Below are 25351 nucleotides of genomic sequence, written 5' to 3' on the forward strand. Positions count from 1 at the left end.
AAAAAAAAAAAAAAAAAAAAAAAAAAAAAAAAAAAACATGCTTGCATTTTGTGCCTTCCATCCTGCTGTTCCCTCCCTTCAGGAGGAGCAGCCCCCTCCAGCCCACCCGCCCTCAGTCCCGGCGCGCAGCCGCCTCCAGCCGGCCCTGGGCCCTCGCTCAGTCCCGGCGCGCAGCCCCCTCCAGCCGGCCCTCCCTCAGTCCTAGTGCTCAGCTCTCGCCTCCAAGACCGAATGCATTCTTCCTCTGTTTGCCTCAGCCCCTGGCCCTCATCTCCTGCCTCTCCTCCTAGTGGCTTGTGAGGGTTGGGCGGAAGTGGGAGTGGGGAGAGACCAGAGGGACTGGGAGCGTTTGGGAGCCGAGGCTTAGGGGCCCAGAGGGGACGGAGAAGGGGTTACCTCCGCTCCTGCTGCAGCCTCCGAGTTATCCTCTGCACCTGATGGAGCCTGTTCAGGACCCGCTCGTTCACCTGTGGGGTGGGAACGCCCATCAGCTGGATCCCACGGCTCCCGTTCATTTGTTCAACGGATGTTTAATGGGGCACGGACTAGGCTCCGGGGAGACTGGTCAAAGGCCATCGTGTGGGCTGAGGTCCTTCCACCTTCCCCTCCCCCCGGCTCCCGTCTCACCATGCCACAGTCCTGAGTGCCCTCCCGTGGGGGCCTTCCGCATGCTGTTCCTCTACCTGGACCCTCTCCCCAGCCGTCCGTACAGCTCACTCCCCACTCCAAGTCTCGAGGCAACTGTTACCTGCTCAGAGACCCCGAACCTCCCATTATGTCGAAACACACCAGGCCAGGCGGGTGGCTAACGCCTTGGGAGGCCGAGGCGGGCAGATTATTCAAGGTCAGGAGTTCGAAACCAGCCTGACCAACGTGGTGAAACCCCGTCTTTACTAAAGATACAAACATTACCCAGATGTTGTGGCGCATGCCTGTAATCTCAGCTACTCGGGAGGCTGAGGTCAGGAGTTCCAGACCAGCTCGGCCAACATGATGAAACCCTATCTCTACTTAAAAAAAGAAAAGAAAACTACAAAATTAGCCAGGTGTGGTGGCGCATGCCTGTAATCCCAGCTACTCGGGAGGCTGAGGCAGGAGAATCGCTTGAACCCAGAAGGTGGAGGTTGCGGTGAGCCAAGATCACACCGCTGCACTCCAGCCTGGGCAACAAGAGCGAAACTCCCATCTGAAGAAAAAAAAAAAAAAAAAGACCGGAGTTCAAGTCTCAGCTCTGGTCTGGCACAGTGGCTCATGCCTATAATCCCAGCACTTTGAGAGGCCAAGACAGGAGGATCACTCGAGTTTGACACCAGCCTGGGCAACAGAGTGAGACCCCAACACTACAAAAAAAAAAAAAAAAATTAGCTGGCCTTGGTGGCTGTAGTCCCAGTTCCTTTGGAGGCTGAGATTGCTAGAGCCCAGGATGTTGAGGCTGCAGTGAGCCACAGTCATGCCACTGCACTCCAGCCTGGGCAACAGAGCAAGACCCTGTCTCAAAAAAAAATCTCAGATCTGCCACTGCTGAGCTCTGAGCTTGGGTGCATTACTTAATCTCTCTGAGCCTTGATTTTCTACACTAGTAAAATAGGAATAATCTATTCCTGGAGGTGGATTAAGAGCAGAGGCGGCCGGGCACGGTGGCTCAAGCCTGTAATCCCAGCACTTTGGGAGGCCGAGACGGGCGGATCACGAGGTCAGGAGGTCGAGACCATCCTGGCTAACACGGTGAAACCCCGTCTCTACTAAAAAAAATACAAAAAACTAGCAGGGTGAGGTGGCGGGCGCCTGTAGTCCCAGCTACTCGGGAGGCTGAGGCAGGAGAATGGCGGGAACCCCGGAGGTGGAGCTTGCAAGTGAGCTGAGATCCGGCCACTGCACTCCAGCCTGGGCGACAGAGCGAGACTCCGTCTCAAAAAATAAATAAATAAAATATAAAAATAAAAAAATAAAAAAAAAGAGCAGAGGCTCCAATTGGGTCCGTTTGGGCCTTGGTGTCCATCTGTTAAACAGGGTTTGCAATATGCCTCTGGCCTCTAGCCTCTCTCCTTACAGAACTCCCCAACACTGTCATTAAGAGTTGAGGCCAGGTGCGGTGGCTCATGCCTGTAATCCTAGCATTTTGGGAGGCCAAGGTGAGTGGATCACTTGAGGTCAGGAGTTCAAGACCAGCCTCACTCCCAGGATGCACCCACCGCCCGCCCTCACTCAGGCATGATGGCTTCAGTTTCTCGCTCTCCCAGTCCAGGCCTCCTCCGTTTGGTCTGCCTTCCACAGGGGCCGTGAGGAATCTTCCTTAACCCAGATCTGACTCCATCCCTCCCCTGCTCAAAACCGCTCCATGCCATGCAACAGAACATTAGTCCTGGAAAAGACTTGGTGTGGGAGAGTGTCTCATAAAAAGCTGTGAAGGTTTTGTTGTTGTTTTATTGTTTTTTTTTGAGACGGAGTCTTACTCTGTTGCCTAGGCTGGAGTGCAGTGGTGCGATCTTGGCTCACTGCAACCTCTGCCTCCTGGGTTCAAGCGATTCTCCTGCCTTAGCCTCCCAAGTAGCTGGGATTACAGGCACATACCACCACGTCCGGCTCATTTTTTGTATTTTAGTAGAGACGGGGTTTCACCATGTTGGCCAGGCTGGTCTTGAACTCCTAACCTTGGGTGATCTGCCTGCCTCAGCCTCCCACAGTGCTGGGGTTACAGGCATGAGCCACTGCGCCCGGCCCATCCTCATTCTCAGCAAGGAGGCTGATGTAGTCATTCAGCCCAGACAGTTGGAGTTGGAGTTTGGCAGCCATGGGGATGGAGGGAAGGAGAAGGGTCCAGAGACATTCAAGAGGCAGAATGAATGAGTCGAGAGGAGTGAATCCTGGCAGGGGTATGGGAGATGTGAAGAGCTTGGGCTTTCACCTGTGAGCGGTGCCACACACTGAGAGGCCCCCAGGAGACATCGGAGGACCCGTCTGGGTTGTCAGGGAAGCTCCATGGGAGATGGCCCTTCCAGGGCCTTGGCACAGGGCCAGACACATAATGCACGCTAAATGAGTGAATATACATATAAGCGGAGGATTCCTTCAGCAAGCCAAGAAAGGCTGGACATGTGGAAAGGCAGAGATTGCGGGGGGTGGTAGTTTACGCCAGGGGACCCCAAAACAGGGGGATCCTCACTCACCTACCTGCTCGATCTCCCGGCAGCGCCGACCTAGTGCCTGGTACTTTCTGCGATTTAATTCCCGCTGGCGCCGCCGCCGACCCCGGGCTGCCTCTTCCTCTTCATCTCGCTCCCGGAGTCCTGAGCCACCCAGACCACCCGACACAAACTCCACTTCCGTCTCCAGCTCGCTCTCCAGGATGTGGCCCCCAAATAGGGGAGGCAGCGCCAACTCCGAGCCTGGCGGCGCTGAGAACTCCTCAAAGCCCACGGCTGCCATGGTCCTGAGGGGCAGGGAAAGGCTCAGGGGCACTGGATCCTGGATTCCCAGTCCCTTCTCCCACTGAACCAGGAGCCCAAACCCTAGCCCCTTTTCCCTCACACCTGGGAGTCCAGGCCCCCAGTCCCTAATCCCTCAGACCCAGGGATTCAGGCCCCCAGCCCCTCCTCCCTCAGACCCAGGGATCCAGGCCCCCAGCCCCTCCTCCCTCAGACCATAGAATCCAGGCCCCCAGCTCTCCTCCCTCAGACCCAGGAGACCAGGTCCCCAACCCCTCCTTCGCAGCACCCACAGGGTTCAAGCCCTGACCCCCTCCTCCCAAGATCCAAGAGTCCAGACCTCCAGACTTTTTCTCTCCAAGGACCCAGGGAGTCCAAGCCCCAACCCTCAACCAGACGCAAGAGTCCTGGCTTCCAACCTCCTCGTCTCTCAGATCCAGCAGTCCAAACCCCTAGCCTTCTCCTCCCTCAGGATGCACCAGTCCAGACCCCAGTCCATAAAAGGGTTCTAAGGTAAAGCAGTTGCATGAACTACAACCCCCATCAGACCTCAGTGTAAAAGCTCATATGGTTGCACACAATGCAGCTGCTGTTTTCTGGGATTCGCAGTTTTTCACAAGGGCTCAGCCACTTACCCTTCTCTCTGCTCCAATTCCATCTCCGCGACCTCCGGAAGCCCCGGGCCTCTTAGCTTCCAACCTCTTAAATCTCTAGATTAAGCCGTTCGCAAAACTACTTGTCCCATCACGTTCAGGGGCCGAGGACGGCAGGACGTGGCCCCAGGCCTTGTGGGAGTTGTAGTTTCCTGTTTCCCGCTTCGCTTTGGCCCACCCCCACGTCCAGCCCGAATCCCTGCTTAAAGGCCTTGCTTTCTTGTCTAACGTCGCAACCAGTCCTCTGAGTTGCCAACGTCTTTCTTCTTGTCTCGACGCCCTGTCGTCCGGCCACAGAGATTCTCCGCTTAGCAGGATTGGTCCACAGCGGGCCGTGAGTTCGATTAGCCCCTTTCCTCCTCGCAGCTTACCGCCTCTCTCCGCCTAGTGCCAGGTGCTAATAAAGTTGTTGTTTCAAACGCGGCCAGGAACTTCGCGAGCGGGGACCAATCAGAGCGTAGCTTTACCTCTATTACGGCGCGAGCATGAGACGTCATCGGTGAGCGACGAACGCTGTGGGAAAGCTTATTTCCTAGAAACAGTGGTGCGCGGAGAGGAGAGGTGAGTGTGATGGAGACGAGCGGGGAGCAGGAGGCCGGACTCCTGGGTCTGGGAGAAGTGTGTGAGGTGGAAGGCGGGCCTTTACAGTTTGGATTTTGTTTGTTTGTTTGTTTGTTTGTTTTGAGACGGAGTCTCGGTTTGTTGCCTAGGTTGGAGTGCAGTGGCGCGATCTCGGCTCATTGCAACCTCCATCTCCAGGGTTCAAACGATTCTCCTGCCTCAGCCTCCAGAGTAGCTGGGATTACAGGCGCGCGCCACCACACCCGGCTAATTTTTGTATTTTAAGTAGAGACGTGGTTTCCCTATGTTGGTCAGGCTGGTCTCGAACTCCTGATCTCTTGATCCGCCCGCCTCGGCCTCCCAAAGTGCCGTGATTACAGGCGTGACCCACCGCGCCTGGCAAGTTTGTTTGTTGTGTTTGAGACGAAGTTTCGCTCTTGTTGCCCAGGATGGAGTTCAATGGCGCGATCTTGGTTCACTGCAACCTCCGCCTCCCAGGTTCAAGCGATTCTTCTGCCTCAACCTCCCGAGTAGCTGGGATTACAGGCGCCCGCCACCACACCCGGGTAATTTTTTGTATTTTTAGTAGAGACAGGGTTTCCCCATGTTGGCCAGACTGGTCTCGAACTCCTGACCTCAGGTGATCCACCTGGCTGGGCTTCCCAAAGTGTCGGAATTACAGGCATGAGCCACCGTGCCCGGTCTTTTACAGCTTGTTTACCCAAAAGTCTTAATATGTGCCTACCATGGTGTGGCCCTGGGGATGTGGCAGGAGCAAAAATTGTTCCCCGCTCTCTTAGAGCTTCGGTTGATGCCTGGCAGACAGGCTTTGTCAAATAATTACTTCATTAATCACAAATGTGTGAAGGGCCTTACTGTAGACACGCAAGCCTGCGGGACACGTATCACAAAGCAACCTCCTCTAGTCTAAAGTGGGGCCCGTGGGTCAGGGAGGTGGAATGTGACAGCTGAAAGCTGAAGAGATGCCGGGCTGCTAAGGAGTGAGGAGAGCCAGACGCGGGGGGTCACTCCTGTAATCCCAGCACTTTGGGTGGCCCAGGCGAAAGGATCGCTTGAGCCCAGGAGTTCGAGACCAGCCTGAGCAACACAGTGAGACCCCGTCTCTACAGAAAAATCTAAAAATTAGCCGGGTGTGCTGGGGTGTGCCTGTCATCTCAGCTATCGGGAGGCTGAGGTGGGAGAACCGCTTGAGCCCCGGTGGTTGAGGCTGCGGTGAGCTATGATGGTGCCACTGCACTGCAGCCTGGATAACAGAGCAAGACATTGTCTCAAAAAAAAAAAAAAAAAAAAAAAAAAACAAAGCTAAGGAAAGAGCCACCGTAGTTGCAAGGGACTCCTTCTACAAAGATCTGGAGGTGGGAAGAAATTGATAATGTAACCAACTTAAGTTTCTGCTACTCACAGGCTAGAATAGGAGAAGTGAGGGGTGGTGAAAGTAAAGCTTTATTGATCAAATGCTCGCAGATGAGAAATGGCCAAGCTAATGTCTTTAAAAGACCGTTTCAAACTGTAGGCTGGGGAGAGGGGCTTAAAAAGGGGAACTTTGAATCGGAGGCATACAGGAATGATGCTGAGTACAAGATATGTGTGTCTTGCTCCGAAGGCTGTCTTGAGTCACAGGCCACCTGGAGCATGGGCTGGAATCATGTCAGTAATGGCCAGGTTTTAGATTGATCGCCTTGAGGTAATCTCTGGAGTTTTGCAGCTGGGTTTCCATACCTAGTTTGTTTTGAGATTAGCCCCTGCGGCCAGGCGCGGTGGCTCACGCCTGTAATCCCAATGGTTTGGGAGGCCAAGGTGGGTCCCTCACTTGAGGTCAAGAGTTCAAGACCAGCCTGGCTTACATGGTGAAACTTTGACTCTACAAAAAAAAAAAAAAAAATAGCTGGGCGTGGTGGCAGGTGCTTGTAGTCCCAGCTACTCAGAGAGGCTGAGGCAGGAGAATCACTTGAACCCAGGAGGTGGAGGTTGTAGTGAGCCAAGATTGTGCCACTGTGCTCCAACTTGGGTGACAGAGCCAGACTCCATCTTTAAAAAAATAAAGATTAGCCCCTGGAACTCAAGACAGTGTCTAGTGGGAAAGGCGGGAAACAAAGAATTCCAAAGTATGTTTTCAAGGCTAAAGGCAAGAAAGGAAAAAAAAAGTTTGCAAATGCATTTGGAATCTACACCACTTGGTTCCAGTAAGTCTTAGCAAGGTGGCGGTCGTAGGGCTGTGCTGTGTCTCACACAGGTCGGAGCTGGAGACTCACCAGTGAACAAAACACACTAAAGCACCTGTCGTCATGGAGCCTGCATGCCACTGGGGTTCATAAAGAAGGACCAGGGTTTTCTGGGGGAGAATCATCGCCAATAATAAGGAGGGACTTTGTCGGGGCAAGTTTTTAGGGAACCCTGCTCTCCCTCCCCACAGGCCTCGGGATGTCTCTGGCAGATGAGCTCTTAGCTGATCTCGAAGAGGCAGCAGAAGAGGAGGAAGGAGGAAGCTATGGGGAGGAAGAAGAGGAGCCAGCGATCGAGGATGTGCAGGAGGAGACACAGCTGGATCTTTCTGGGGATTCGGTCAAGACCATCGCCAAGCTATGGGACAGTAAGATGGTAAGAGATCAAGAGGCGTTCCTAGCAGGGGGCTCTAGACAGAATCTCCCAGAAGGGGGTAATACAGGCTTCTTTTGGAAGAGTCCTGGATCCTGACTCTCCTCTCCTTTCCTGCAGTTTGCTGAGATTATGATGAAGATTGAGGAGTACATCAGCAAGCAAGCCAAAGCTTCAGAAGGTGCTTCCTCCCACTCTCTGCCCTTCCCCATCTCCTATGTCTCCTGCCAGGCCCCTCGGCTCCCTGGCTGCTTGTGGCTGGGTATATCTCCCCCTCAGCCTCTTCCAGAGCCGCCTTTTTTTTTTGTTTGTTTTTGTTTTTGTTTCTCCCCAACCCCTTCCCTTTTCCACTAAACATATGCTGCATTGCGAAGCTCATGCTTCTTACGTCCTTTCTGTATGCTGAGCCTGGTCATGCTTCTTACGTCCTTTCTGTATGCTGAGCCTGGTCATGCTTCTTACGTCCTTTCTGTATGCTGAGCCTGGTCATGCTAGGACTTAGCTTGAGGGTTCCCAGACTTCACTGATTCACATGACCGCTTACAGGGTTTTTGTCACATCTATAAGCCACTTGTCCTATTATTTGCTTAACATATTATTTGAGTCTGGGACTTTTTTTCTTAAATTTATCTAAGAAGGAAGCAAATTGCTACCATGATGGGAAAACTGGTATCATTTGGCAAAGACAAAGTCACCGTATAAAAATAGATACATAATAATTAAAGAATCACCTAAAACCTTTTCTCACTTCCAAACTGAGAGAATACTAGCTTATCTCGTGAGTGCTCAGACTCACTCTTAGGAGGGCAGTCCTGTTACCATTCCTATTCTTTTTTTTTCTCCGTTTTCCTTGAGATGGAGTCTCCCTCTGTCGCCCAGGCTGGAGTGCAGTGATGTGATCTTGGCTCACTGCAACCTCTGCCTCCCGGGTTCAAGTGATTCTCCTCCCTCAGCCACCTGAGTAGCTGAGATGACAGGTGTGCACCACCACCACCACACCTGACTATTTTGTAGTAGAGACGCGGTTTCACCATGTTGGCCAGGCTAGTCTCGAACTCCTGACCTCAAGTGATCCGCCCACCTTGGCCTCCCAAAGTGCTGGGATTACACGCATGAGCCACCATGCCCAGCCTTCCCATTCTTCTTGAATGGAGTTTATTGACAATAGGAAGCCATGGGAGGTTTCCGGGGAAAGAAGTGTAGTGAGGGGCAGCGTTTTGGGAGACTCACTGCTTGCCTGCTTTAAGGTTTACCTGGACACCCAGTTGAATCGCCCAGGTCTTTGCTCTCAAAGTGCTCAAGGTCTAGTGGAAGAGGCAGGCCAGGTTCCAGACAGCTATCGGCGGGTGGTACCAGGCTGGGGACACTGGAGCCACAGGAGGGACTGGCTGACCCTGCCCTAGGTGTCAGGGAAGAATCGATAGCTGAATTGGGCTCTAGAGCATGTGCCAGGCAAGGAAAGGGAGAAGGGGCCCAGACCGCGGCAGGCCCGGGGCCTCGGGCATCTGGAGAGAGAGGGCAGGCTCTGGAGTGCGCCAGATCCTGCAGAGTTCCAGAGGCCAGGCCGAGGAATTTCTCCATCCAGAGAGTTATGGGACACAAAAAGTGACATTTCCTGATGTCAGGCCAGGCTCAGGGATGGAGTCAGACCCCGTCGCACCTGGTGTCTGGTGGGAGAGGAAGACGTGAGACCCTCACAAGCAGGTGGCAGTCCCTGTTTACTGGAGGTGCACAAGTGCTGCGGGTACACAGAGGAGGCGTCTGATCCTTCCAGAAAGGGAGGGAAGGATTCTGAGTCACTGCCGGAATCTTAAGGACTTAAAGAGCCGTTTGAGCATCAGGGTTAGGAACACATTCTGAAGCCACCCTGCTTGGGGTCAGGTCTGAGCTCTGCTGTCTACTGGCTGTGACATCAGACAGTATTTGTATGACATTTAAACACAACATCTTTTTTTTGTTTGTTTTTTGAGACAGAGTCTCACTCTGTCAGCCAGACCAGAATGCAGTGGCATGATCACAGCTCACTGCAGCCTTGACCTTGTGGGCTCAGGTGTTCCTGCCTCAGCCTCCCAGGCAGTTAGGACCACAGACATACACCACCATGCCTGGCTAATTTTTTTTCTTTTATTATTTGTAGAGATGGAGTCTCCCTATGTTGCCCAGGTTGTTCTTGAACTCCTGGGCTCAAGCAGTTCTCCTGCCTCAGCCTCCCAAAGTGCTGGGATTACAGGTGTGAGCCACTGTGCCTGGCCTCTTATTACTAAAGCACAAAGAAAGGTTTTCCAGAAACAGACATGGGGTAAGGGATGCTCTGGGGAGAGGGAACAGCATATGCAAAGGCCAGGAGGGGCCTTGCACGGTGGCTCACGCCTGTCGTCCCAGCACTGGGTGGTCGAGGCGGGTGGATCACCTGAGGTTGGGAGTTTGAGATCAGCCTGCCCAACATGGTGAAACCCCATCTCTACTAAAAATACAAAACAGGTTAGCGAGGCATGGTGGCGGGCGCCTGTAATCCCAGCTACTCGGGAGGCTGAGGCAGGAGAATCACTTGAACCCAGGAGGCGGAGGTTGCAGTGAGCTGAGATCCTGCCACTACACTCTAGCCTGGGCAACAAGAGTGAAACTCCATCTCAAAAAAAAAGGCGAGGAAGAGTGGGTGTCTGAGGCACTGTGACCAGTCAGTCCTTTATGGCTGGATGAGAGGATGGGGTGGGAAGGGCGGGAGGCCAGACGGCAGAGTTGCTGAGTCAGCAGAGAGGAACTGGGCAGCTCCCTGTGTGCCAGGTGCTGTCCTGAGTACTCGGGTGTGCGTATAGACAACGCAGGCACAGCACTGGTGCCTGCAGAGCTTCTGGAGTTGGGCAGGCCTTGAATGTCAGTCTAGGGACTTGGTCATTAGCCTTGGGGCTATGGGGAGCTATAGGAGGTTTCAGACGGATGGTCAGTTCCAGGGCAGGTAGGGTCAAGTCTAGACTGGTGTAGAGGGAGAGGGATTGGAGGCAGGAACACAAGTTCAGGGATGTCTGCGGATGTCAGCCTGTCGCTGCTTTACTCTTCAACCCCTCCTTCCTGACCCCCTCCAGCCTCGTTCTCTGCCTCCTCCAGCTGCAGGATCTGGGAGGAAGACGTCAGCCTGTCCCTGGTTTACTCTTCAGCCCCTCCTTCCTGACCCTTCCCAGCCTCATCCTCCATCTCCCCCAACTGTGGGACCCGAAAGGGGGTAGGGATTTAGATCCTCACACCCATGCCACTCCATGTCCTCACAGTGATGGGACCGGTGGAGGCGGCGCCTGAATACCGCGTCATCGTGGATGCCAACAACCTGACCGTGGAGATCGAAAATGAGCTAAGTGAGTGCCAGGGGCAGGCGGAGACAGCCCCCTGTGACGCCCCTCATGCCCCCTCCCTTCCCCAAGGGCCTTTCCCAGGGTCCTGCCGCTGAGCCCAAGCTCAGATCGAGGTTCACCTGCTGTAGGGAGTGAAGTAAGAAGGAAGCGCGTCCCCCCTTGCGCACGAGTCTGAGCGAGCACTCGGGGACGGCGTGGCCGCTTGGCTGCCTGCAAGGCCCCAGCTCTTTCCATCTTGTTGGTCGGCCACCTGCCTCACGGTGCGAGGGGACTGCCCCATGTCCAGCTGTCGCCTCTGCATTCCCACCAGCAAGGCACTTTTTTTTTTAAGAGCATGTCACGGCCGGGTGCGGTGGCTCAAGCCTGTAATCCCAGCACTTTGGGAGGCCGAGACGGGCGGATCACAAGGTCAGGAGATCGAGACCATCCTGGCTAACACCGTGAAACCCCGTCTCTACTAAAATACAAAACACTAGCCAGGCGAGGTGGCGGGCGCCTGTAGTCCCAGCTACTCGGGAGGCTGAGGCAGGAGAATGGCGTAAACCCGGGAGGCGGAGCTTGCAGTGAGCTGAGATCCGGCCACTGCACTCCAGCCTGGGCAATAGAGCGAGACTCCGTCTCAAAAAAAAAAAAAAAAAAAAAGAGCATGTCACTGCAGCTCACATTTTACAGACCAGAACTAATTCCCCTGGTCACACCTAGCAGTAAGGGCGACTGAGAAATGGAGCCTGTATGCTGGTGCCCGTGTGCCAGGCTACAAGCCAGGGCTTCAGTTACTAAAGGAAGAAGGGGACGTGGGTGTTAGGGCCAACCAGCAGAGTCTGCCTCCCATCTCACCTGACACCCACCTGTCCCGTTTACCCTAGACATCATCCATAAGTTCATCCGGGATAAGTACTCGAAGAGATTCCCTGAACTGGAGTCCTTGGTCCCCAATGCGCTGGATTACATCCGCACGGTCAAGGTGAGAGCAGAGGGCGGGTGCTTCTGCTGGTGTGAAGGTGAGGGCAGGGCTCACTCTCGGACCTGCCCCCAGAGGCCTCGGGGTCTGGAGATGATGGAGAGGAGTGGACGGAGGCTCAGTGGCCTGCTCTGCCCAGCGTGGGAGGGACGGAGCCTGGATGGGACTTTCTCAGGGCTCCCCTCCTACCCCAGTCTCCCGAGAGGGCTTCCCCGCTGGCCTGACCCACGCTGCTTCCGCTGTGGTCGGAGCCGGTGGCATTGGAGTTGACATCCGAAGGTTGACACAGGGCAGGCACGCGGAGATTTGGGGGAGAGAGACGTCTTAAGTATGGAGAGCCTAAGAGGGAACAAGCAGGGAGGAAGTTGGGGGGAAGGAGGGGACGTGGAAGAGGTCGGATCACACTGAGCCTTTGGGTCTTATAAGAAAGCCAAGGAAGGGTTTCGGAAAAGAGGGGCGGATGCACGTGAGGACAGGGAGAGGAGGCGGTCCCCACGTGTGTCCAGGAAAGGATTAGGATGGTGGTAGGGGAAGCCCCTGCAGGGAAGCGAGGCCGCAGGTTTGTGCTCCGACTTGACACAGGCCAGAGGCTTGTGAGGCCGCGGTCTTCCCAGACGCTGCTCTGCCCAGGGTCCGTTTCCAACGCAGAGCTGACCGTGTGGATGCTTCAGGCGGTGGAGGCAGGAGAGGCCCCCAGTGGAGAGACCCTGACTTTCCCAGTGTCCCCAAGGAGAGATCCGAGTAGGTGCGGAGCAAGAGAGGTTCTCAAGCCTTCCTGAGTTCCTGAGCCTCCCCGTCTTCTCTGCTTGCCCCCAGGAGCTGGGCAACAGCCTGGACAAGTGCAAGAACAATGAGACCCTGCAGCAGATCCTCACCAACGCCACCATCATGGTTGTCAGCGTCACCGCCTCCACCACCCAGGGGTATGTCCGCTGGGAGGGAGGCGCCGGGCCTGGGCCGATGGGACTGGGGATTAGGCTGAAGCTACACACGCAGGTGGGCATACGCACACACACATACATGCACACGCACGCACACGCACGCACACGCGCACACGCACGCACACGCACACACGCACAGAACTGAGAGGGTGGGGGCTGGGCACCAGGCAGGCGGGAGACCCAGGAGGCTGGGCCCACCCGCCCCTGCAGGCAGCAGCTGTCGGAGGAGGAGCTGGAGCGGCTGGAGGAGGCCTGTGACATGGCGCTGGAGCTGAACGCCTCCAAGCACCGCATCTACGAGTACGTGGAGTCCCGGATGTCCTTCATCGCGCCAAACCTCTCCATCATTATCGGGGCGTCCACGGCCGCCAAGATCATGGGTGAGGCCCTGGGCTGGGTCCTGTGGAGCAGGGCTCTGCTGACACTGATCTGGGGGAAGCTGCATCCCTTTTCTATAGAATGGGGACTTTGGCACCCGGGCCTCAGCACCCCGTCTCCTTGGACATCACAGAGGTCAGCCAGCCTGGCACACAGCAAAGCCTCGTCTGGGAGAAACACTCACCCGCAGCTCCTCCTCCCTCCCCTGTGCCGGAAACCCAGAGATGAGCACACCCAGGCCCTGTTGTCAGGGAGCTCCTGGTTTGGTGAAAATGGTTCCAAAACACAGACATCCCTGGAATGGGGGTAGTGTGGCTTAGCACAAACGTGGTGGTCAGTTGCCTGTTGGGGGCCTCCTCCTTGCACCCCAGGCCAGCTGCCCTCCCTCTCTGAGCCTCCTTTGCGTCTGCCCCTCACGGAATGGGCCAGGTCACCCGCCTGGCAGGGCCACCGAGGAATCCAGCCAGAACCTCATGTAAAGGTGCTTGGCACATGTCGAACCCCCAGGCAGATTTGCGCACCCCCACCTCCCCTGCTTTCTTCTGACCGCCCCCTGCCCTCCTCCCACCGCAGGTGTGGCCGGCGGCCTGACCAACCTCTCCAAGATGCCCGCCTGCAACATCATGCTGCTCGGGGCCCAGCGCAAGACGCTTTCGGGCTTCTCGTCTACCTCAGTGCTGCCCCACACCGGCTACATCTACCACAGTGACATCGTGCAGTCCCTGCCCCCGGTGAGCCCACCGAGTCACGGCCCCTCCCCTGGCTCCCCTGGAGCCTTCCGCCGGGCCCAGACGGCCTGAGCAGCCACCCCCACCATCTGGCCCCGCTGACAGTAGCACTCAGGAGCTGGGAACAGGGTAGCATGGGATGTGAGAGCCAGGGTTCTGCATCACACCTGTCGGGTGACTGTGGGCAAGAGGCGTGAGTGCCCTGTGCCTCAGTCTCCTCCCCCCACACATGGGAGCACAGCGCCTGCTTCATGAGTTGGGGCGAGGGCTCAATGCAGATGAAGTCCTCACAAGGCAGGCCTAGCTCACGACAAGCAGCATCGGGTTAGCAGCTGCTCCGAAGGCCACCGTCACTGGAAAGACACGGAACCCCTGAGGGCTGCTGTGCTGGGGACTGGAGCTTACAACAGATTGACATCAGCCACAGGGAGAGACACACGGAGGAGCAGGAGGGGTCCCCAACCTTGGAGCTTCCCGGGTCCTCTCCCTGCAGTCAGGACACATCACCCTCCCGGCATCGATGCCTGACAGCACACACACAGGACCGCCAGCCTGGCGGGGCACGGTGGCTCACACCTGTAATCCCAGCACTTTGGGAGGCCGAGACGGGAGCATCACTTGAGGCCAGAAGTTTAAGACTAGCCTGGGCAACATAGTGAGACCCCGACTCTTTTTTTTTTTCTTGTTTCCAATGGGATTGGAAACACCCTGTCTCTAAAGAATAAAAAATCCGTCAGGTGTGGTAGCGCTTGCCAGTAGTCCCAGCCACTTAGGAGGCTGAGATGGGAGGATACTTTGCGCCCAGGAGGCGGAGGTTGCAGTGAGCCAAGATCGTGCCACTGCACTCCAGCCTGGGCCTTGGTGTTCAGTCTTTAGTGTGGCTCTGCTGTATAGACACAGCTGTGTTGCCTGTGTGGCTGGACTGTCTCCAGGTCAAATGATGCCCCATAACTCAGAGCCCCCACGCCGAACCATGTGGTTGGACTTTCCTGCGTGGCCAGTCCCAGGTACCCTAAACCACACTGTGGCTACCCCAGGGCCCCACCAGCAAGGACCACCACCCAGGACCCCCGGGCAAAGGCCAAACCTCTTCCTGGGCAAGGCGAAATTCTCTGCTACACGGAGCCGCTGCCAGTGTTATTCCTGTTACTGTCATCTTCAGTATCATTTGATTCTTGTGGCAGCGAGTTTCACATCATCCTCCTGATGTCTCCTAGAACACGGGCCACCTCCCTTCAGTGGCACAGACCATGAATTTCAGTGACACAAAGACGGTGGTTTTTATTTTAATCACTGCATACTTATTTTTATTGAATAATCTCCCATTCGTGGTAATGAAATTAAGCTGTCTAAACAGGTTTGCAGTTTTTAAAAGCAGATTAAAAGAAAACATGGATGACTGGTTATTATCAGAAGGCATTTTAGTCATAGCAGTGGTGGGAATACTGGCGCAACAAGCAGAGCCGACTGTGAGTGGAGCTTTGGAAACATTTGGTGATCTCATTGAGTCCTCACAACTCTCTCTTTTTTTTTTTTGGAGACTGAGTCTCTCTTTGTTGCCCAGGCTGGAGTGCAGTGGCGTGATCTCGGCTCACTGCAAGCTCTGCCTCCTGGGTTCACGCCATTCTCCTGCCTCAGCCTCCCGAGTAGCTACAGGCGCCCGCCACCTTGCCTGGCTAGGTTTTTGTATTGTTAGTAGAGACGAGGTTTCACCGTGTTGGCCAGGATGGTCTCCATCTCCTGACCTCGTGATCCGCCTGCCTCTGCCTCCCAAAGTGCTGGGATTACAGGCGTGAGCCACCGCGCCTGGCGAGTCCTCACAACTCTCTAAGGGAGATCCTGTTTCTCCTCTGCTCCTTCACCACCCCCGCCACCCACTTCACAGATGAGGGAACCGAGGCACAGAAAGTCAGACTTGTCCGAGACCCCACAGGTGGTAGAGCTGGTCTGAGTCTGGGCAGTCTGGCCCAGAGCCAGGGTCCTTCCCCTCGGGGTCACTCCTAGCATCCTCCACCTCCCGTCTCAGGCGCGTTTCACGCTGCTGTTGTGAGGGTCACAAGTGGGAGCCTAGAACACAACCAGGAGGCGGGAGTGGTGGCTCTTGCCTGTCACCCCAGCACTTTGGGAGGCCGAGGCGGGCAGATCGTCTGAGGTCAGGAGTTCATGACCAGCCTGGCCAACATGGTGAAACCCCATCTCTACTAGAAATACAAAAAAATGAGCCAGGTATGGTGGGACACACTTACAATTCCAGCTACTTGGGAGGCTGAGGCAGGAGAATCGCTTGAATCCAGGAGGTGGAAGTTGCAGGAGCCAAGGTCACACCACTGCCCTCTAGTCTGGGTGACAGAGTGAGACTCTGTCTCAAAAACAAAAACGAAACTCAAGCAAGACAGGCTCTGGGACAGACAGGCCTGGGTCCAGGCCCTGCTGTGTCCGACTGTGGCAAGTGACCTCAGGCTCACGGCCCTGGGCCCTGCCCAGCCTGCCCAGGGATGGGGAGAACAATAGCACTGATGGACAAGACCAGGTGGTTGTTTCCCGGCCCCACCCCCAGGCCTGTGGGGGTTTTTTTGGGTTTTTTTGGTCTTTTCTGTGACCCTTTAGGTCAGGCACTGCTACTGGAACACACCCAGGGAGGCTGGCAGGTCGCCCCATCCTGGGAGGAGGGAGAGCGGGCGGTAGAACCCAGGACTGTGGGCCTGGGGCTGGGGGCTCCAGCCGCCCCACTGCACTCCTGCTGTTGCCACCGCCTCACAGCACTAGGCATGTGGGTTCAACCTGCCCCAGGGAGCCTGGTGTCTTGTCACCAGGCCTCTGCCTCCTCACTTGCCCATCTCACGTCAGTCCAGGCACAGGCCGTAGACATCACAGGCCCGTAAGGGAGGCCAGGGCTGGCCATCGCTGCACTGCGGCTGACAGCTGGGCTCTGTTTGCAGTTTGGGTTGGAACCCTGGCTCCATCACCTGCTGGCTGTCTCCCCGGCCACATGACTTGAAGCCTTGGTTTCCACATCTGAAAAGGGGGTGCAGCGATCACACCAGCCTGATATTTGCATATTTGATGAGATGATCCGAGGGGTGTACTTAGCACGGGGCTGGCCTCCAGGCTGGGCGCACTCCCCTCCGGTGTCTCCACAGTCACCACTGTCCTAGTCGTCAGCAGGCTGGGCGCACTCCCCTCCGGTGTCTCCACAGTCACCACTGTCCTAGTCGTCAGCAGGCTGGGCGCACTCCCCTCCGGTGTCTCCACAGTCACCACTGTCCTAGTCGTCAGCGCGTCTCACTGTCATCCTTACCTGGCTCTGCCACTTACCAGCTGGGATGTGGCTCTGTGCCCTGTCCTCATCCCCTCTTCCTGTGAAGTGGGAGCTAAGAGCACACGCCTCGAGAGCCCACGGGTGGACAGCCCCCTTCCGGGACCCAGGGGGGAGCTGGAGGAGAAGTGCCCGTGGTTGCTTTGCTATTACCTCTATCTGTCTGTCTCACACAGATTCCACCCCCGTTTTCCATTGCTCCAGGATCTCCGGCGGAAAGCGGCCCGGCTGGTGGCTGCCAAGTGCACGTTGGCAGCCCGTGTGGACAGTTTCCACGAGAGCACGGAGGGGAAGGTGAGGGGCGGCCAGGCGTCTTTTCCTCTGGGCCTGGGGTGTCTCTGCGGGGAGAGCCTTTAGCAGGGAGCCCACCCCAGCAAGCACTGTCCACCAAGGCAGAGGCAGTGCTTCTGCCCACCCTCGCTGGGGCAGGCGCCCCTTCCCTAGTGGGTTCGTTTCCTAGGGCTGCTGTTGGAAAGTAGCACAAACCTACTGGCGTAAAACAGCACAGGTTTGGCCAGGCGCGGTGGCTCTCGCCTGTAATCCCAGCACTTTGGGAGGCCGAGGTGGGCGGATCACAAGGTCAGGAGTTTGCGACCAGCCTGGCCAACATGATGAAACCCCATCTCTACCAAAATTAGCCAGGTGTGGTGGCACGTACCTGTAATCCCAGTTACTCAGGAGGCTGAGGCAGGAGAATCGCTTGAACCAGCGAGGCAGAGGTTACAGTGAACTGAGATTGCACCACTGCACTCCAGTCTGGGTGACAGAGCGAGACTCCTAAAAAAAAACAAAGCAAAACAAAATAAAAAAACAGTACAGGTTTATTATCCATGGTCCTGTAGGTCAGAGGTCCAAAATGAGTTTCACTGAGTTGAAGTCAGGGTGTCAGCCCGGAGGGTTCCTTCTGGGAGATTCAAGGGATAATCCATTCCCTTGTCTTTTCCAGCTTCTAGGGGTCACTGGCACCCCTTAGCTCGTGGCCCTCCCTCTGTGTGCGGAGCCAGCTTCATAGCACCCTCAGACCTCTCTTTGACCCTGCTTCTGTCTTCATATCTTGGCCTCTGTTTTTGTTCCCCCCGCTATTTTAAGGCCCCTTGTGGCTATACTGAGCCTACTCAGATAGTCCAGGATGGTCTTCCCAGCTCACAATCCTTAATATCCTTCTTAATCTCTTCACGTCCCTTTTGCCCTGTGAGGTGACATTCAGAGGTTCTGGGAATTAGAACATGGACCTCCTTGGGCATGTGTGTGTTGGTGGGAGTATAATTTGCCTTCCGCACCAGGATCTGTCCCCGCTCCAACAGGGGATGTTATTCAAGTAATTTATTCAGTTACTTTCTGTCTTCCTTGGTAGATGTACTCGGGAGAGGAGACACATTTTCTGTCTTGTGAACTGTCGTTTGCCAAGCACCCAGCCTGGCATGGCGTTCAGGTGTTCCGTGTCCCCCTCTTCTCCTTTCCCTCTCCCCATCTCACCCCTGGTCTGGGTGTGGGGGGTGTAGCTGTGAGTAGCACAGACAGGAGCCCTGCCCCGTGGCATGGACATTCTTGTGGGGGCCGGGTCGAGGAGACAGTCAACAAGTGAAATCTGTCCTGCGTCTAGCAGTGCTAAGTCAACACCAAGAAGAAAAAGAAAGGGGGTTGGGGTGGGGCGACATTAGGTGCTGGTTTACCTGGGATGTCAGGGAGGACTTAGAGCCCTGACGAGGTGAGGGTTTAACTGGGATATCAGGGAAGACCCAGGGCTCTGAGGAGGTGAGGGTTTAACCCAGACCTGAGTGAAGCCAGGGAGCAAGGCGCATGGATACTCGGGGGAGGAGTCTTCCAAGCAGGGGGAATGACCGGTGCAAAGGCCCTGAGGCTGGAGCGCAGTGAGCCCTGGAGGAGAGACGGGGGGCCCTGGCGGAATCCAGGGGCAGGCAGCATGGAGGCTGTGCATCCCGGCGTGAACGTTGGCTGCAGTGGAGGGGCTGAAGGGGGCCAATTTGGTATTGGTTCTGAAGGAGGAGCTCCCGGGGACCTGCGGCGTGGGAGAGAAACAGTGGAGTCAGCTGCCCGGCTCTCGGGCGTTGCCGTTTGCTTATATGGGGAGAAGGAAGGTAGACGGTGGAAGGCTGGGGAGGAGGAGCAGGAATTCTGCTTGGCCCTGTTACGTTTGAAGGGCCTGTTAATGATTCCAGTGTCAAGGAGACAGTTGTTTACAGGGTACAGAACCCAGAGGAAGGCTGGGCATGGTGGCTGACACCTGTAATCCCAGCACTTTGGGAGGCCGAAGTGGGCAGATCACGAGGTCAGGAGTTAGAGACCAGCCTGGCCAACATGGTAAAATCCCGTCTCTACTAAAAATACAAAAAAATTAGCCGGGTGTGGTGGCAGGTGCCTGTAGTCCCAGGTACTCGAGAGGCTGAGGCAGGAGAATCGCCCAAACCCGGGAGGTGGAGCTTGCAGTAAGCTGAGACCACGCCACTGCACTCCAGCCTGGGTGACGGAGCAAGACTCTGTCTTAAAAAAAAAATCCCAGAGGAGAGGTCTGAGCCGAGATGAGGGCCATCAGGTTGTTGACAGAAATGAAAACCTAGAGCCCCAGAGCAAGGATGGAGCCCTGGCGTGGGCAGTCTGCTCGGGCGGACGGGCGGACAGGTGGACAGCGGACAGAGGAGGCCTGGGTGGGCGGCGCGCGTGAGCAGCTGCAGGACGCCCCTCACCCTCCCCAGGTGGGCTACGAACTGAAGGATGAGATCGAGCGCAAATTCGACAAGTGGCAGGAACCGCCCCCCGTGAAGCAGGTGAAGCCACTGCCTGCGCCCCTGGATGGGCAGCGGAAGAAGCGAGGCGGCCGCAGGTGAGGGGCCCTGGGGGTCCAGTAGGCATGGGAGTCATGGAGGGGAGAGGCTGGCGTCCTCCTCCCAGCTGACTCCCTGGCACCTCCCGCCCACCCGTCCCCAGGTACCGCAAGATGAAGGAGCGGCTGGGGCTGACAGAGATCCGGAAGCAGGCCAACCGGATGAGTTTCGGAGAGGTCAGACCCCCTGAGCGCCCTCCTCACCCCCACAGGCAGCCAGCCGCCACCGTCCTCTGCCTCCTGCCACCGTCCCTTCTCTCGTCCTGTGGCCCTGGCTCATGTCTAGGGTGCTGTCCCAGCCTCTTCCCTCATCCCCCAGCCTTTACTCTCATTTCCATCCATTCAGCCCCAAAGTGACCCTTGTAACCCTGGGAGTCTGTGTCTCCCACGCTTAGAGTCCCTGCAGCTTCCCATCGCCCCAGGCCCCTTGGCTGGTTCCTCCCTGCCCAGAGGCTCTGCAGTGCCCTGCTGCACGGCTGCCCCGTTCCTGGGCCCCGCCAGTCTCCTCTGTTACCCCAACGTCATCCCCTTGGTCCTGCAAGACCCAACTCAGAGGCCACTTCATCCTATGAAACCTGCTCTGGTTCCTGACACCCCTCAATCCACACGAGTAAGGAAGGAATGGCCTCTCGACTCTGAGCTCACAGAGCAGTGCTAGGACCGGGCCCCTCTCAGGCTCCCCAGCATCCCCCGCTTGTGGGGGTCCTCAGGCCTTAGCCGGGCCAAGTGGGTACTTGAGCAAGTGCCCGTGGAACCAGCCAGCTGCTGACTGCTAGGCTTCCAGCTGGTCGAGGGGGTGCCTCAGTGGCTGGAGGGCAGGGCCTGGTCACTGAACTGCAGGGTGCCTCCCCTTCCTCCTAGATTGAGGAGGACGCCTACCAGGAGGACCTGGGATTCAGCCTGGGCCACCTGGGCAAGTCGGGCAGTGGGCGCGTGCGGCAGACGCAGGTCAACGAGGCCACCAAGGCGAGGATCTCCAAGACGCTGCAGGTATGGGCCAGACCTGGGTGGGGCTGGGGACCGACCGAGACACAGGGTGGGGGGAGCCCAGATCGCAGCCTCCTTGTCCTCCCCACAGCGGACCCTGCAGAAGCAGAGCGTTGTGTACGGCGGGAAGTCCACCATCCGCGACCGCTCCTCGGGCACGGCCTCCAGCGTGGCCTTCACCCCGCTCCAGGTACCTCCCCTGGGCCGGCTCTGTCCCCAGCCCCGAGACCTTGGCAAGGCCCCTTGCCCTCTGTCCCTGTGAAGCAGGCCAGGATGAGTCCCCTCACGGGGCTGTTGTGGAGGGCATGGTGACGAGGTATTCAGAGGACGTAGACAGCTCCTGGCATACAGAAAGAGGTCAGCAGAGACGAGGGGCCAGTGTTGAGCAGTCCTCGTGAGCACGGACCGCTTTAGAACCAGGCCCACGGCTGTGTCCAGGACATCCAGTTCCTCTCTGTGGGGCTGTGAGCTGGTTACACTGCTCAGCCTCCAGGCCTTCCAGTTCAAAATGGCCAGGGTGGTTAAGGTAACCTCAGGACCCCACTCGAGAAAGTTCCCGGCTAGGTGGGCTTGGATGTCATGTGTGGGTCCAGGCCCCAGCCAGTCAGCAGTGAGTGGCATGGAGCATGGCAGTCACCGCATCGTTGGAGCCTCAGTTTACCATCCACAGAGCAGGGCGAGCCTGCACATGGGGGCGAGACAGCAGCAAGCTCATTTGCTCAGTCAGTGATGTCTGTGGAGCACGTACTGAGTTCCATCGGTGTTCCCAGCTCTGGGGATGAAGCAATGAATGAGAGAGACAAGTCTTACCTTCAGGGAGCCAGTGGGTGGCCGGGCACAGACAGCTCAGTAGGATGTCCAATGTAGTAGAAGGCGGAAATGCCAGGGAGGGGAGGAGGTGGGAGGTAGGAGGTGGGACGGGGGCTCTCATTTTGGAGCAGCCAGGGAGGGCCTCTTTGAGAAGATGAGGCCAGTGGCCGTGCCTTTCCAAGCCTCCCCTCCTCCGCCGTGAGGTGCTTACGACTGAAAAGAATGCACAGGAAGCACTTGGCACTGGGCTCACCACTGGAGCCCGATGACTGGCTCCTGTTATTTTTTTTTTAGAGACGGGCTTGCTCTGTTGCCTGGAAAACATTTAGGAAGCGCCAGCCAGGTGCTGGCTCCCATCGCTGGCCGCTGGGATTGTCGGTGGTATTGGCGTGATTTGTGCTGGGACCTCGGGCCAGCCACGTGCCCCAGGGCCTCAGTTTCCTCATGCAGAAACCGGGCAGGATTGGCTGTTCTGAAGCGTCGGTTGATTTTAGCACCCCTGAGGAACTTCGTACAAATCTAGGCGCCCTGGTTCCTCCCCAGCCTCTCCCCCGAGACCCACTGAGTCAGAATCTCCTAAGACAGGGCAACTCCAGGGACAGGCAAACTGTCTCATGCCCACCCAAGGCCTGAGTACCATGGGGAAGGGCCTGGGGGGCTCTGATGGGTCACAGTTGGGGCCTTCTCCTCACCCACCCACCATCCTGTCTCCCTCACCTGCCCAGGGCCTGGAGATTGTGAACCCACAGGCGGCAGAGAAGAAGGTGGCTGAGGCCAACCAGAAGTATTTCTCCAGCATGGCTGAGTTCCTCAAGGTCAAGGGCGAGAAGAGTGGCCTCATGTCCACCTGAATGACTGCGTGTGTCCAAGGTGGCTTCCCACTGAAGGGACACAGAGGCCCAGTCCTTCGGAAGGGCCGGGATCGGGGCTGGGGGTTCTGGCAGGGACAACCTGCCCTGCCACCGGCCTCAGTGCTGGGACTCCCCAGGGAGGAGGCCTTGGAAGAGCCCGGCCTGGCCTCCCCCAGGACCGAGGTCACTGCCTGGTACAGGCTAGAGCAGGTCTTCATCATGCCTTGTCTTTTTTATTTTCACTGAGAAAGGAGATACTTTTTTGAAAAGAGTACAATTAAAAGGACATTATCAAGATCTGTCCTTGGGGAGTGATCATTTTTCAAACAGCTGGGGCAACCAGAAGAGTCAGAGCTATGGAGTTTTGAGAAAAGAGCTTTCCCTCGGGTCCAAGCGGTGTCTAGGCGCACTCCCTTCCCCGTTACTTTCTCGTCATGGGATCCCAGAAGGAAAAAACCCTCTCCAGCGCCCTGGAGAACCTCAGTCACTTCGATAGCAAATGATGTGGCTGCCAACAGCCGTAGAGCTCAGCGCAGGCCAAGCGGGATTGCTCTGGCACCTCAGGCCAGCCACCTCGCCTTTCCAAGCCTCCACACCTACGTCTACGCCCAGGACTGGAAAAAATGCACAGAAAGCACTTAGCATGGCCCTCAGTGCCCAATAACCAGGTCCTGTTGTTACTGTTTTTTTTTTTTTTTTTTTCAGAGACGGGGTCTCTGTTGCCCAGGTTGGAGTACGGTGATGCAATCATAGCTCACTACAGCCTCAGACTCCCGGGCTGGGATTACAGGCATGAACCCCGCACCTGGTCTCCTGGTTAATTTAAAATTTTTTGTGTGGTGGGGCGCGGTGGCTCAAGCCTGTAATCCTAGCACTTTGGGAGGCCGAGACGGGCGGATCACGAGGTCAGGAGATCGAGACCATCCTGGCTAACATGGTGAAACCCCGTCTCTACTAAAAAAAAAAAACTACAAAAAACTAGCCGGGCGAGGTGGCGGCGCCTGTAGTCCCAGCTACTCGGGAGGCTGAGGCAGGAGAATGGCGTGAACCCGGGAGGCGGAGCTTGCAGTGAGCTGAGATCCGGCCACTGCACTCCAGCCTGGGTGACAGAACGAGACTCCGTCTCAAAAAAAAAAAAACAAAAAAATTTTGTGTGTTTGTTTTTTTTCTGAGGTAGAGTCTCGCTCTGTCGCCCAGGCTAGAGTGCAGTGGTACAGTCTTGGCTCACTGCAGCCTCCACCTCCCAGGGTCAAGCGATTCTCTTGCCTCAGTCTCCCAAGTTGCTGGGATTACAGGCATGCGCCACCACACCTGGCTAATTTTTATACTTTTTAGTAGAGGCGGGGTTTCACCATGTTGGTCAGGCTGGTCTCGAACTCCTCACCTCATGATCTGCCCACCTCAGCCCCCCAAAGTGCTGGGATGATAGGTGTGAGCCACCACCCTGGCCCCATTTTTAAATTGTTTATAGACAGGGTCGTGCTGTATTGCCCAGGATGGGCTTGAACTCCTACACCCACGTGACCCTTCCACCTCAGCCTCCCTAAGTGTTGACGTTACAGGCTGGAGCCTGTGTCTGGCCTCTTATTATTTGTTATTTATTTATTTTTTTGAGACAGAGTCTTACTCTGTTGCCCAGGCTGGAGTGCAGTGGTGTGATCCCAGCTGACAGCAACCTCCACCTCCCGGGTCCAGTTGATTCTCCTGCCTCAGTCTCCTGAATAGCTGGGATTACAAGCACCCACCACCAAACTTTTGGGTTTTTTTTTTTTTTTTTTTTTTGAGACGGAGTCGTGCTCTGTCACCCAGGCTAGAGTGCAGTGGCGTGGTCTCAGCTCAACGCAAGCTCCGCCTCCCAGGTTCACACCATTCTCCTGCCTCAGCCTCCCAAATAGCTGGGACTGCAGGCGCCTGCCACCACGCCCGGCTGATTTTGTATTTTATCAGAGACCGGGGTTTTACCATGTTGGCCAGGCTGATCTCCAACTGCTGACTTCATGATCCACCCGCCTTGGCCTCCCAAAGTGCTGGGATTACAGGTGTGAGCCACAGTGCCCGGCTGAAATGGGGTTTTACCATGTTGGCCAGGCTGGTCTCCAATTCCTGACCTCAAATAATCCACCTGCTTTGCCTCGAAAAGTGCTGGGATTACACTGTGGCTGGCCCGGTCTCTTATTTATAACCAGTTGTGAGGGGCTGCGTGGAGTCCGGGCACGGGTGAAGCAGGCAGGCTGCCTGCTCTGATAGGACCTGGTTGCCCTGAAAGTCCCTGCCAGGTGAGCAGAAGGGGAGGTAGAGAGAGGGAGGGAGAGAGGGGAGCTGGAGAGAGGGAAGGTGGAGAGGGAGAGAGAGAGGAGGTGGAGAGAGGGAAAGAGAGGGGAGAAGGAGCACACTTCCCCTCCCCGACCTCCAGTCACTGGGTCTTGGGAACCGGGGCTTGGCCAGGGGCACCTTTACTTGGGCTGAGGGGAATGTGGCCTGCAGACAGTCCAGAGAATTTCCAGGCGAGGGGACAGCAGGGGCTGGCCTATCGGGTGGCATGAAACCGTCTCCCTGGAGAGGTTAAGAGCAACTCCAGGGTTCCATTTACTCTGTGCTCTGGTGCTGGGCTTCACAGTGGTACTGAGGAGGCAGCGCTAGTCACCTGACCTACGAGGTCGGCTTCGTTAGTTACCTAAGAGATGTTACCAGGACAAGCAGCAGCCTGGTGGGAAGACGATGCCTCCCTCTCTCCACCTTCCCTCTCGCTCCCTCCCTCCCTCTCCACCTCCCCTCTCTCTTCCTCCCTCTCTCCACCTTCCCTCTCTCTCCCTCCCTCCCTCTCCACCTCCCCTCTCTCACCCTCCATCTCTCCCCCTCCCTCTCCACCTCCCCTCTCCCTCCCTCCCTCCACCTCCTCTCTCTCTCCCTCCCTCTCTCCACCTCCCCTCTCTCC

At 56.5% G+C, this 25351-nt stretch overlaps 2 protein-coding genes across 4 annotated transcripts in view; one reads left to right on the top strand and one right to left on the bottom strand.

Moving 5' to 3' along the window:
• The window catches only part of TFPT (TCF3 fusion partner), a 9343-nt gene extending 4846 nt beyond the window's left edge, over window positions 1-4497 (bottom strand). The window contains exons 1-3 of one of the 2 annotated variants that reach the window (XM_017871797.1): window positions 4061-4497; window positions 3172-3430; window positions 397-467 (exon numbers count right to left, since the gene is read on the bottom strand). In XM_017871797.1, the coding sequence (XP_017727286.1) occupies window positions 397-467; window positions 3172-3430; window positions 4061-4083 (353 nt within the window). In that variant the 5' untranslated portion in view covers window positions 4084-4497. The remainder of the gene's footprint in view (window positions 1-396; window positions 468-3171; window positions 3431-4060) is intronic. The other variant, XM_017871796.1, reaches the window with a different exon arrangement.
• PRPF31 (pre-mRNA processing factor 31) lies at window positions 4224-22719 on the top strand. Of its 2 annotated transcripts, none has more exons than XM_017871793.1 (14): window positions 4224-4639; window positions 7074-7258; window positions 7376-7436; window positions 10522-10605; window positions 11469-11566; window positions 12380-12486; window positions 12715-12884; window positions 13456-13613; window positions 17131-17220; window positions 19641-19768; window positions 19873-19945; window positions 20630-20758; window positions 20847-20945; window positions 22291-22719. In XM_017871793.1, the coding sequence occupies exons 2-14, from the start codon at window positions 7082-7084 to the stop codon at window positions 22414-22416; spliced, it is 1500 nt and encodes a 499-aa protein (XP_017727282.1). In that variant the 5' UTR covers window positions 4224-4639; window positions 7074-7081; the 3' UTR covers window positions 22417-22719. The 2 variants fall into 2 exon arrangements, with proteins under 2 accessions (XP_017727282.1, XP_017727281.1); XM_017871792.1 differs by lacking the exon at window positions 4224-4639 and adding exons at window positions 4643-5749; window positions 6264-6457 and having other exon boundaries at window positions 20630-20945; window positions 22291-22717.
• The last annotated feature ends 2632 nt before the right edge of the window (window positions 22720-25351 follow it).

The sequence above is a fragment of the Rhinopithecus bieti genome, unplaced genomic scaffold (assembly GCF_001698545.2).
Source record: "Rhinopithecus bieti isolate Rb0 unplaced genomic scaffold, ASM169854v2 scaffold_6949, whole genome shotgun sequence".
Taxonomy (NCBI): domain Eukaryota; kingdom Metazoa; phylum Chordata; class Mammalia; order Primates; family Cercopithecidae; genus Rhinopithecus; species Rhinopithecus bieti.

What these genes read in the sequence shown, in the direction of transcription:
- PRPF31 (XM_017871792.1), top strand. Translation starts at nt 7,082, where the DNA reads ATGTCTCTGGCAGATGAGCTCTTAGCTGATCTCGAAGAGGCAGCAGAA. An exon ending in ACCGCCTCCACCACCCAGGG is followed by an intron (nt 12,487 to 12,714) that starts GTATGTCCGCTG and finishes CCGCCCCTGCAG; the next exon opens with GCAGCAGCTGTCGGAGGAGG. An exon ending in ACCGGATGAGTTTCGGAGAG is followed by an intron (nt 19,946 to 20,629) that starts GTCAGACCCCCT and finishes CCTTCCTCCTAG; the next exon opens with ATTGAGGAGGACGCCTACCA.